The following is a 13718-nucleotide window of genomic DNA, read 5'->3' on the forward strand; positions in this document are numbered from 1 at the left end:
TTTCACATATCACTAGTTCTTTGCGACGGAAGTCGGGTGGTTGTGTACGGAGTTCACTGCTGCAGACTATCGGAGCTCCATCGTACAGCCGCATGGAGGCTCGCACTCGACATGTTGGCTCAATACAACGGAGGTACCCTGCAACATGTCGGGTAGTCTTTCACATATCACTAGTTCTTGCGCCGGAAGTCGGCTCGGTGGTTGTGTAACGGAGTCACTGCTGCAGACTATCGGAGCTCCATCGTAACAGCCGCATGGAGGCTCGCACTCGACATGTTGGCTCAATACAACGGAGGTACCTGCAACATGTCGGGTAGTCTTTCACATATCACTAGTTCTTGCGACGGAAGTCGGTGGTTGTGTACGGAGTCACTGCTGCTGCAGACTATCGGAGCTCCATCGTACAGCCGCATGGAGGCTCGCACTCGACATGTTGGCTCAATACAACGGAGGTAACCTGCAACATGTCGGGTGTCTTTCACATATCAGTTCTAGTTCTTGTGCCGGAAGTCGGCTCGGTGGTTGTGTACGGAGTCACTGCTGCAGACTATCGGGCTCCATCGTACAGCCGCATGGAGGCTCGCACTCGACATGTTGGCTCAATACAACGGAGGTACCTGCAACATGTCGGGTAGTCTTTCACATATCACTAGTTCTTGTGCCGAAGTCGGCTCGGTGGTTGTGTGTACGGAGTCACTGCTGCAGACTATCGGAGCTCCATCGTACAGCCGCATGGAGGCTCGCACTCGACATGTTGGCTCAATACAACGGAGGTACCTGCAACATGTCGGGTAGTCTTTCACATATCACTAGTTCTTGTGCCGGAAGTCGGCACGGTGGTTGTGTACGGAGTCACTGCTGCAGACTATCGGAGCTCCATCGTACAGCCGCATGGAGGCTCGCACTCGACATGTTGGCTCAATACAACGGAGGTACCTGCAACATGTCGGGGTAGGTCTTTCACATATCACTAGTTCTTGTGCCGGAAGTCGGCTCGGTGGTTGTGTACGGAGTCACTGCTTGCAGACTATCGGAGCTCCATCGTACAGCCGCATGGAGGCTCGCACTCGACATGTTGGCTCAATACAACGGAGGTACCTGCAACATGTCGGGTAGTCTTTCTCATAATCACTAGTTCTTGCGACGGAAGTCGGTGGTTGTGTACGGAAGTCACTGCTGCAGACTATCGGGAGCTCCATCGTACAGCCGCATGGAGGCTCGCACTCGACATGTTGGCTCAATACAACGGAGGTACCTGCAACATGTCGGGTAGTCTTTTCATAATCACTAGTTCTTGCGACGGAAGTCGGTGGTTGTGTACGGAGGTCACTGCTGCAGACTATCGGAGCTCCATCGTACAGCCGCATGGAGGCTCGCACTCGACATGTTGGCTCAATACAACGGAGGTACCTGCAACATGTCGGGTAGTCTTTCACTTATCACTAGTTCTTGTGCCGGAAGTCGGCTCGTGGTTGTGTGTACGGAGTCACTGCTGCAGACTATCGGAGCTCCATCGTACAGCCGCATGGAGGGCTCGCACTCCGACATGTTTGGCTCAATACAACGGAGGTACCTGCAACATGTCGGGTAGTCTTTCACATATCACTAGTTCTTGTGCCGGAAGTCGGCTCGGTGGTTGTGTACGGAGTCACCGCTGCAGAACTATCGGAGCTCCATCGTACAGCCGCATGGAGGCTCGCACTCGACATGTTGGCTCAATACAACGGAGGTACCTGCAACATGTCGGGTAGTCTTTCTCATATCACTAGTTCTTGCGACGGAAGTCGGTGGTTGTGTACGGAGCCGCCATTGCAAACCCACATGGAGGCTCAAACTCGACATAAACAAATAGACTGATCACGAAATGGGTAAAATAATGACTGCATTTAGTATTACTTAGGAAAATTATGTTTTTATACATCTAAAAAAACATGTCACTTCCTCAGCCATATTTCATGTACGTACTGTACAGAACTGATCCCTTTTTGTAGTTTTGTCTATCAAAGAAATAAAATTGTGCTGAAATTTTAAAATTGACTTTACAGAAGAGTTACCTTTTATTTTCTTTGAGTGCGTTGAAAATGAAATAGTGTCCTTGGAGATCATGGTACATGCTGGAGTTGGGGCGTAAACCAGGCAATACTTCTGACTGGGGTGTGCTGCCATGTTCTCCTATCTGCAACAGTGTTACCAACATGTATCATCTTTAAAACTGCACTCTCATTAAAAATCTACATTTGTCATTCCTAATTAGAAAGAGACCATTGTCTGTTACCAACAGCATGTCTACCTGAGACCAACATAAAATTTACACTCTCCCAGATTTGTACAAGACCAACCAGGTTAGTTTACTGACCCTCCAATCTTGTCAGGAACCAGAGCCGACTAGTCCAACTTGGTGTAAATTCCGAGGCTAAAACAATTTAAAGACATAACTTGCACCAGTCGAATCCTCTACTTATGAATATCAATTCATTTTATATTCGTAATATTACTCGTCAGCTGATATCGATCCAAATACCGTACAGCATACAGCTAACGGACTATGCAGCTGGTGACGTGCTGCACAGCCTTGACGATCTTTGTTACTACTGTTGCTAGGTTATTATGTAGGATAATTGTTTATAATTTATTGTTATGTTGTGAAATGGCCGATCCTTGTTGTTCAAGTGATATACGTGAACTATTAGATGATGAAAATATTATTTCTGATGATGAAAGTGACATATCGGCAAATGAAGTGCAGGATGATATTTCTTATCAGATTTGTTTTCAGGTAGTCTGGATGATTATTAAGAGTTTGGTTGTGAAAATTGATAGTAACAGTGAAAAAATTCATCATTATCTGATATTTCTCTTGGCCAAAGAATTCATCAAACACCAAATTGATGCGTACTGCCAAAAAAAGTAGTACATACTTTACATTTTTATCCAAAAACTGTTTTGTGTTGTAAATAAGTATATATATATATATATATATATATATATATATATATATATATATATGTTATAATCCTTTTGTTCACTACAAAACTGTATATTTTGTTCATTTACAATATCTTACTACCTCAAGTCATGTGAAAGTTACATGAAAAGAAACTTAGAAAACAAAAAATTTAAAATACACATTTTTTAATTTATGTACAGATAAAAGAAACAATACTCAAGCAAGTGTATATTTGTATTATTTTAACATTTTCTCTGGTTTCTAACAAACAAATTTATATATAACACGTATTACTTATTTTCATATATTTTTTACCATTAAGCACGTATTTTTTGCACATTTTTTTGCTTTACAAAGACAAAAACCGGTGTATCATTCTGGGAGTTTCTTATTATCAGTCAGAGGGTTAAAAAAACTATTAGTAATGGCAAAATACTAATCTTCTCATTAATGCGACTTATTTCAGCCTGCTATTTAGGTGAGGCTTGGTGGTTCTTTTAAGTTTTTAAAACATCAAAAATTCAATTATTGGAAACCGAAAGACTCTTTCAAACCATTGACTGCCTATATTTAACCATACATACACGAGTCTACAAGGCTTTTGACCCCTTCCTCCACTACAACAGTTACTTACCTTTCCACCCTTCGCCTCACTTTTGAAAGTAGTTTGCTCATTTTGACTGTTATCTTCAAAATCAGTGAAGTCCTCCTTATGAATGTCAGAAGGGTCCATCAAAAACTCTGACAGCTTTGACTAAAACATAAAATTCTGTTTCACAAAATAATATAATATTTTATATATATATATATATATATATATATATATATATATATATATATATATATATATATATATATAATCAATAATGCAATTTAATAAAATAGCATTGTAATTCCTAAAATTCTTTCTTCCAAGTTCCTTAATTAAATCATAACCAGAGATTTTTTAGTGTGCATAATTGACCCAAACATACTAGACAAATTCTGGGCTATGATTATTCAAATTTAGGAACTACTGAAATAATTATATTTAAGACTTAAAAAGCTTTTTGACGAAGTTCCTTTCAAGCAATTACAAATCAATGTTAAAAACATGAATTCAAGGTTTCCATTTATATTTTTTTAATAACGATATATAATTTAGTATTTAATCTAGATGTCACAAACCTTGACCATCACTAATACAAATTTGATTTGAGTGTAAAAACTGTATTAAGTAAAACAGTTTAACTAAAGGGTTTAACAGACCCCTCCCCACAGATCAATTGAAATTGATTCTTAGTGTGCAGCGTCAGTTTCCAGTTACACATCAAGGTCAAAATTCAGCAGATGATAAAGCAATTCCGTCACTGGTTTAACCAGTTTAACAGTTAACTAGCTGGCTAAAAACAAGTGATGACAAAATCAAAGAAATCTGACAATCTTGCAACGAAAGCTTGAAAAAAACTGATTGTCTGACGAAGTTTTTTAGTTAAATATACTCAAATTGAGAGCCCAAGAGGTTATTCATAAAACATTAATACTTCAAGCTTCTAAAATGCCAGTTGAATGGCTTTTCAATGCACTTCCTGTGTCACGAAACTGGTTAAACCAGCGACGAATTGGATTATCATCTGGTGAATTTTGACCTTGATACATAATTCGAAACCGATACTGCACACTAACAATAGATTTCAATTCTGCATACCACAGATTGTATTGTGTCTTATGTTGTACCATGAACATCGTACTCACGACTGGCACAAGGCGCATCAGTCACAATAGCTGACTGCCACTGCACAAGCCAAGATCAACGTTTTCTCCCATGCTACAGGGAAACAAAACTTAGTTTTTCCAACTTCCATTTGATGTTTAAATCGTTGAGTTGTCTTAAATAGTATTTAAGTAATAGCCGTTCAGAACCCTGGCATTCTTTTTTACAGACCTTGTACAGTCCATTTGAAAAATTGAAATATGATCAAAGAACTATGATTGGACTCACCTGTCCATCTTTCCTTGCCTCCTCAGCCGGATCAAGCAAAATCTGAGTGGGTGGCTGAAAAATGTTATAGCATTTTTAATTTATAATCACTCAACTTTAGGTTTCTTTACTTAAATAATCATTACAATAAGAGACATTAACTGAGAAAATTATATGCTTACGTACACTGAGAACAGAACCTGTAAGCTTCAAACTTTTAGGACACCAAGTTTTGAGAAACTGTGCATACTTTTGAATTGTTTTTATTAAGAAAGTGAAAGATTTTGTAACCAAAACAGGCAACATTCAACAATATCTGAAGAAATTTAGTTAATCAATATGTTAGATATAAATTAGAGTTTTATCACCAATGTTTTTAGAACAAAACTTCTTATAGCACAAAATAGTACTGATACTTAACAGTAATTATTACCATATTAACACTATTTGGAATTAGTTACTAATATTGTAACCCTTTAGTTTTCTTTTACCTTACACATTGCTAAAAGTACCAAGCACATTTGAAGTCTTTATTGAGATGTCTGTTGAAATAATATGAAATTCTACGATTCATGATAGAAACAAAGACATTATGACACATAATTTTAATTATAATACTACAGCACATGATCTAATACAAATATGAGGAGATATTGCAAAATGAGGCTTTTTCTTAATAGACAACATTGTTCAACTCATTAAAATTGTAACATGCTTAATTTTAAAATTTTAAATTTCTGCCATTTGTTTTAAGTGGTAATTTATATTCAAGCATTCAGTAGACAATAATCCAATGTTTATATTCCCATGATATACAATTCTGTTGTCAGTTCTATCAGGAACTGAATGGCCTTCAGTTCTCTCTATATAATCTCCCTATACAAGAGCACTAATATTATCCTTGACAATCTGTGGAATTTTTTGATTTAAACTTTGAAAATCAGCCAAACTCTCAAGAAAAAAAAAAAAATAAAATAAAAAAAAAACTGAAATTTTATCATTTTTAACCTTACTACTATTTGACCATATACATGTATATGTGTATGTGTTAATATATTTCACAAACACAAACAGTCTGTAGAGACTGTGGAATTTAAAATGCAATATATCCTTGTGGAATTTGTACAATAGGGGTCAGATTATAAAGGAATATTTTGTAATGGCAATTGTAAAACATGGTACCATGCAGACTGTGTCAACCTATCAAGTAAGGAATTGAAGATCTCTCAAAAAAAGACTCTACACAAACTGGATGTGCAAGAAATGCAGCTCCTCACAGATATGTAGTCCGAAAACGCAACTCCCTGTACAAATGGAAATTAAATAGCTCTAACTCTTCAATCCAAGAACTTGAACAAAGTATTATGGAACTTAACCCAGAAAATACTGAAGACAACTTACTTGCAGCTGCTAAAATTGGTTCTGCATTGTTAGACGAGAACAATTTTTTAAAATCACAAAATACCAAACTAAGTAGTAAGCTGACCAACATGGAGGCCAAAATTGAAGAATTAGAAAACTGTGAAGAAAAAATATATGTTTGCCATGGAAAAACTTCAAGAAAAAAATGCTGAACTGGAATCACAAGGAATCAGGGATAAAGAAAATCTTCTCAAAGTGCAAAGTATTTTTGAAGACCATGACAGAAAGCAAGCAGAACTTCTCAATAAATATTGAATTAAAAATAAATGAACTCGATAAGGAAATTATAAATTTGAAAAGAAAACTCTCAAATAGGCAAAACTTAAGTTATAAAGAGGAAAAAGTTGATGAAAAACGCTGAATCCCAAACAGAACATAACACCAACTCATAAATTCAACCCTTCCTCTCTTTTCCACAGAAATAGGACTTCTAAGGAAAAATCAGAATTTATTTGAAGAAAAACTCAAAATTTTGGAAGCAGAGGTGAAAAATCTGGCAGACAAGAAGGACAAAACATTAGTAAAAAAACAGTGGGGAAAACAAAGAATTCTACACCTTGCCGTACCCCTCTTAAAAAACCTTTTGGGGAACAAATAATGCTAAGAAAATCCAAAACAAATTTAGTATTTCCTTACAAGTTCAAAAAATGAAAACCTCAAAACCCAACCCCACAATCTATACAACCATGTATGATACCAGCATATCTACTCAACAGAGCTCGGAAACCAATAAGGAATCCATGCCTTTGATCTCTAATAACACTAATAAGATAGACAAACTCCCCCCTACTTCTGCTAAACTCCGAGACAAAATGAAAGCATAGAAGAATTTTTTAATAAAAATCTAGCCAGTAAAATCACATCTAACCAAAATCAGCCTGGGAAAACCCGTCAAGATCCAACAATAAAACTCTCGACTAATGCAACAACAGGGAGAAATCAGACAAACTCCGTCAAAAAAACTGCACAACCAAAGTCAAACTCCAACTGAAGAACTGTCCCAATACTACCGAATATGACAATTATGACAGTGACTCCAGCAACATTGCAGGATCACCTTTTTTATCACCAAATAAACTTGTTAATGTCCATTCCAAACTCTCATTTTTTAGAAGAGAATCATCAAAAAAAGAAAAGATACAAACAAAAATATTCTGGAACAAAATATTAGTGTAGCACAGCAGAGAGATTCCAGGATCATCACACAAAAATATTTTTTAAAAATCCATCAAGTCTCCTCATTCTGCATCAAAACACACAAGAAATTTCAAATAAAATTAATAGACTTCAACATCTAGTTCAAAAAATTAAGCCAAACGTACTAATTCAGACAGAGCATGGTCTTAAACGAGACCAAATAGAAAACACCGTAATCACAGGATACTATCTCAAGGCCCACTTCTGTAGAACAGAACATAGGAAAGGTGGGGTTGCTATCTATGTTTGACAAAAACCTTGTGAGGCATACAGAAAGAACTTATTGTTGTCCAGTTCTGCAGAGAGATTACGCTTGAGGCTGCTCTGATCAAAATCAGGCTTAAACAATCAGTTATCCACATTCTTGGTACATACAGATCTCCTAACGGAGATTTTGATTTAGCGCTAGAAACAGTGTCTAATATAATCACTAGTACAAGAATAGACTACTATCCTCTGGTCATAATGGGGGACATAAACGTTGACATTTTTAAATCCTGACAGAAGAAGTACTTTATTAGATGAGACTCTGGCCTCTCATAACAGCAAGAGGGTACAACTTTCCAGCGACCAGAATTACCCCAACTACACAATCCTCTATCGACTGGATTTGTTCTAATATTGACACTGAAGAAGCTTGACACAAAGGTTATCCATGCTGGCATCTCAGACCATACTGCCCAAAGCTGTGAGGTCAACTTCGCAGTAATACAGGATAATCCACTCAGAATGAGTCGCTGCCTCAGAAGAAAAAATCTTCAAGAGCTCAAATGCATACTTGGGGAAAGAGAACTGGTCAAACATTCTGCAAACTGAAGATGCTGACGAAGCTTTTGAAAGATTGAGCTCTACTCTACGACTTGCCATGGATGCAGCATGCCCTCAGAGGAAATTTAAAACACGCCATAAACTAAAACCTAAATATTTTGCTGACCAAGAAGCCAATAGACTAAAGGACAGATACCTGATAGCCCTTAGTAAATATGAAAATGACAGGATCTATTGATGACAAGGAAGAGATCAATAAGATGTAAAAAAAACTATGACCTACGACCTGAAACTCCTCAGAAAACAAGCGGCATCAGATTGCCCGTGCCGACAATAAATCCAAGGCTATGTGGGAAGTTATAAACACAACATGGTCCAAGAAAGGAAAGTCAGTGAACGAAATAAAGCTAGAAGTTAATGGAAAAATCATTGACAACTCTGTAGAAGTAGCAGACCATCTAAACTCTCACTTTTTACACATAGCTGAAAAAACGTTAGAAAAAAATAATGGAATAATAAGAACTTTTTTACCACCTGTACAGCCAACACTTCAACAGCTCATAAACCTTCGAGAAACAAATGAAAATGAAGTCAGAACAATCATTAACAACCTCAAATCAAAAAACTCATCAGTTTAGATGAGATTTCTTCAAAAATACTCAAATTTTGCCCTGAAGAACTTGCACTGCCCCTCGTCGACATATTCAATAAGTCTTTCAGAAGTGGTAAATTTCCTTCAGCTCTAAAAACTATCAAAAGTGTATCCAAAATATAAAAATGGAAGCTACTTAGATCCCAGTAATTATAGACCTATCTCTCTTGTATCCACTTTCTCAAAACTGTGCGAAAGAATTGTTCTCAGAAGGCTACTGGACCACTGCGAAAAACATAATCTACTGACAAACTGTCAACATGGCTTTACTAAAGGCAGGTCTACCACCACTGCAATAATAAAAATGGTAGAGTCTCTTATAGATAGTATTGAAGAAGGGAATTTAACTACTGGAATTTTCCTAGACTTTAGTAAAGCGTTTGACTGTCTTAGCCATGATCTCATCATCCGGAAACTGGAAAACTTAGGAGTAGCAGGAACAGCTAAAAATTGGTTCCAAAGTTACCTTGGAGGACGAAAACAACTGGTTGAGCTAAGCAAAACAGAAAATGGAATATCCAATTATGTAAGATCTAGTCTCCTACCTGTAAACCGAGGTGTCCCCCAAGGATCTGTTCTTGGACCAGTACTCTTCATCCTTTTCACTAACGACTTACTCAATACATTGGTGATGCATGCTTAACCTTGATGTATGTGACGACACAACCTTGATGTTTAGTGAAACCTCAACTGAAAATATGGCAATCACATCCTACCTATCCCTCAACATGACCCTATCAGTTACTGTCATAACAATGACTTAGCAGTAAACACTACCAAAACTGCCCAAATAGCTTTTGGAAGGAGATCTGAATCTGAATGTGTGCCATGTATACCAGATGTTGCAATGAATGACGAAGTCAAGTTTTTGGGCATAAACTCTGGATAAAAAACTTATCCTGGACTTCTCATGTAGACAAACTCTGTGGGAAGTTAAGTTCCAGCCTCTATGCAATTAAAAACATCAAAGCTTCTACTGATGAAACAACTACAAGAGCTGCTTATTTCGCTTTGTTTGAGGCTCACATAAGATATGGTTTAGTAGCATGGGGAGGAACATCAGCTGGTCAGATTCAAAGGGTTCTCAAAAAACAAAAACCGCAGTCAGAACACTTGCAGGACTGCAAACCACCAACAGCTGTAGAGAAGCCTTTAGAACCCACAAGATCCTCACTATCGTATCACTATACATTCAAGAAACTGTGATGCACACAGTAAGAGAGGGCCTACCAAAGCGGGGTGAAGTTCATCAGTACAACCTCAGAGACACTACTTTGTATGACCTTCCAGCCCACCGACTGTCACAGTTCGAAAAGAAAGCCTACATACATCGGGAGGAAGCTTCACAACCACCTGCCATCAGAGCTGAGAGACAAAGGAGAGAATGAACTCAAACCAGCCACTACACAAATGGCTTGCTGACCGCCCCTTCTACTCCATAGAAGAATTTTTTCAAAGAGTATTTGACATTTAAATTTTACAATGTAATCTTTTTATATCATTACAAAACTTTATATTTTGTAAAAAAAACACTTGTAGTGTTTACTATGACGCTAATAACTGTTCTCAATGAGCATGTTAATAAAGGAATTTTTTGTCTATTGTCTATTGTCTATTGTCAATTCATCATCCGTCAAAAAGTATAGGACATCAAGATGTTCCTTTAATTTTGGGAAAGAAGGATAGTCAGATGAGTCTAGGTTTGAGCCTTAGAGAGGCAGTTCTGCCAAATTCAGTCAACAGTTTTTGGGTTTCACGAGAGAGAGGAGGGATCAAGTTCCATCGTAAGAAAAAATCAAACCTTTAGTCAATCTTTCTATTTAGTGATCCTGGATCACTCGAATTTAGTTTTCGCTGTATGTCATAATATCTCAAGTATGTTGTTGACCTTGGAGATATGTTGGCCAACAATAGCCCTTTCATGTTCCAAAAGATGGCTAAAGCGGACTGCAATTTTTTTTAATTCTTTGACTTCAGCAAAGGTGTGTAGTTGCTTGATTTCCAGAGCTAAAATAAACCTCATTTTATCACCCTTAACCATGCAATGCAACAACTTCATTATTTTTGTATTGTCTAAGAAATTATTAACCAAAACATAAAATATTTCTAGTAGTGGTCTTTTAGGAATATTGAAGGTATCCAAAGCATGCACACATTGTGACAGCACAGTTTTCCACATATGACAGCAATGATGGACCTTGTGATCTCGTGACATGAGATTGTGTCACAAACATCATAGAGCACTCAATTGTGCACCTGTTGATACAATGAAAATACCTCTTCACCTACATTACACTATTTTCTAATATTTTGTAGTCAAGGTGTCTCTGATGTAGAAATGATGTAAAGAGTTCATTTTAAGCTTCTTTGTTGCAGACCTTTTTTTGGATTTCAAGAAATTCGTTTGAAACTAAGACTCTTTTGCTCCACTATCTATTCTGAATTTCCAATCAACTCTGAGTGAATTTCCTTACACCACTAGAATACATATTGAAGAGTAGCTGTAATTTTTTCCATAAACTTTGTTCGGTAATAAATATTTATAGGTAAAATCTTTCTGCATTTAAAAAACATAATACAGCATGAATTTCACACCTGGTGGTAGTGGCAGTTGAGAGTCCCGTCTCGGATGTCCTTGGTAGTGGATCTTGGTAGTGTACCCAGCTGAGCAGAGCTCCCACCCCCACATGCATATATTATCGGATTTTGCCTTCAAGTCTTATTTATGCTCTTTATATATGTTATGCTTTATATATTATGCTAGTTTTAGGAACCTAATTTTACGATCCCCCCTTATACGAATGTGCACTGCAGCATCTTCACATTACACTGGTCACAGCTAATGGAATCGCACTTCCTTTAACTACACACTTCTAGCATGACATGACCCTTCCACCAGCCTGAGGATTGTATGATAAGGTTTTTTCAAAGGCAATGGGAATACAAATTTGTGTTGTAAAAAGCTGGCACATCACCGTCAAATGTTTTTTGGCAAGTCCAAGGTAAACTATGGATTGCAGATTTTTTATACTTTTTTTACACAAAAAGTAGCTCCTAGATGACTGATATTCCATTAATCAGCCATTTTAATTTCATAATACAGTAGAAGCTAAGTGCAAGAACAGTATCACTTACCATTGACTTGGTTCCTGTGAAACCAGCCCGGATTCGTGACATTCTTTGGATCAAGTTTATTTTTGATATTTTCCCAGCAGATACTGGATCTCTGGAAATAACAATCAGCTGGTTTAGTTCAAGCAAAACAGTATCGGCTGGACATTTGTGGAGTAACTCATATCACGCATTTGTAGTGTATATTAAAAGCTTTTGCAATATATATTAAAACTTATTAATGCAACAAATTGTTTTATGCAGTTTTCATGATTTTCTTACTCTTCGTCTGCAAATAAATTAACATTATTTTGTAACAGTCTTTTTAAACGTCCTGTATAACGCTTATCACTGTATATTATCAAACATTTTTGGTTTTTACAAAAATCACAATAAAATTATTCTTCCATATAAAAGTTTGTTTTTAATGATGGAAGGACTGTGAAGGAAACAGGATTTTTCTGTACATTTGTAATCAGTGATAAATGAAATCAGTAACACTGTGTTTTGAGATTTGTAATCTGACCTCTTACTTGAGTGAGTAACAAACCTAAAACTTAACTAGAGTCTTGATTAAAGTAAACAAATCGTACCAGAGCATTATGAAATGCACAAGTCCGAAATCACAACAACTATATTGTGTGTCAAATTCATCAACATTACCTCTAGAAAATGTACTTAATAAAAACAACATACTAATTATTATAACTGAACAACAGAATACAGGTCACAATAGGTCTGCATTAAATGACCACCCATTAAGAATTGATCAGAGGCCAATAGTAAAATGGCAGAAACAAGATGTCAGCAGAACAGGAAACAGGAGTTTGCCTTTTTTATTATTGCTTCATTCTAGATGAACTTTTATTGTGATTATGTGATGATTTTGTGTATCACTGACACAATGGCAAATAACAGGAAAAATCCTGCTTCGTCCAAAATTATTCTTATTATCTAAAAGTACTTAAATTTATAAATATAAACCACAACATACACACCAAATGTATAAAACTTATTTGTAATAGATTTAAATCCAACTAAAAAATATCGACCAATACATTACTTTTATAAAGAAACAATCTGCTTTGTTCATTATGAATTGGTATATTAATTTTAAATGATGAACACAAAGCATGATATAAAAATTAAGAATACAACACATAAAGAAATGTCAGTGTTTGGGTGACTCACAGAGCAGTCTCCTCCTCGTAGATCTGCTTGATGGGGGTCTCCTCCTCGAGAGCACGGGTCTTGCACTTCTCCAGGAAGTAGGTGAAGTTCTTGTAAGTAAAGTCAGGCCGGTGGTTGTGTTCACAGGACGTAGGTCGTGGGAAAATTGGAGCATTGTCCCGATCCTTGTGCATGTAAGCACGTGCCTTACAACCATGCATCACGCAGTTCAGGTACCTGCACCCACTTCACTGTTAGATCTCTGTCTGCTACCTCACTATTCTGTTGATGATCTAAGTATGTTACAATTTCTGAGGACAAACCTGTGTCGGTCAGTAGTCATATGTGTCTTGTAGTAAAACCCATTCCCATCGTGGAAGTTGTAGCTGCCTGGCCTACGTCCATGCACCAGCTCAGAGGGTTTCCCTTCCTAGTAAACAAGAGGAACAAGGATTCAGTGATTTTGTTTTGTTCTCTTAGGACAAGAAGTT

At 37.0% G+C, this 13718-nt stretch overlaps 1 protein-coding gene across 2 annotated transcripts in view; it reads right to left on the minus strand.

Annotated features, from left to right (window-relative positions):
- Window positions 1-1607: 1607 nt before the first annotated feature.
- The window catches only part of LOC124366307, a 117651-nt gene continuing 105540 nt past the window's right edge, over window positions 1608-13718 (minus strand). For both annotated transcript variants that reach the window (XM_046822749.1, XM_046822748.1), the window contains 7 exons: window positions 13551-13657; window positions 13249-13464; window positions 12082-12172; window positions 4929-4982; window positions 3582-3701; window positions 2055-2176; window positions 1608-1733 (listed from right to left, as the gene is read on the minus strand). In XM_046822749.1, coding sequence (XP_046678705.1) covers window positions 1649-1733; window positions 2055-2176; window positions 3582-3701; window positions 4929-4982; window positions 12082-12172; window positions 13249-13464; window positions 13551-13657 — 795 coding nt within the window. In that variant the 3' untranslated portion in view covers window positions 1608-1648. The remainder of the gene's footprint in view (window positions 1734-2054; window positions 2177-3581; window positions 3702-4928; window positions 4983-12081; window positions 12173-13248; window positions 13465-13550; window positions 13658-13718) is intronic.

Source organism: Homalodisca vitripennis, chromosome 7, assembly GCF_021130785.1.
Source record: "Homalodisca vitripennis isolate AUS2020 chromosome 7, UT_GWSS_2.1, whole genome shotgun sequence".
Lineage (NCBI taxonomy): Eukaryota > Metazoa > Arthropoda > Insecta > Hemiptera > Cicadellidae > Homalodisca > Homalodisca vitripennis.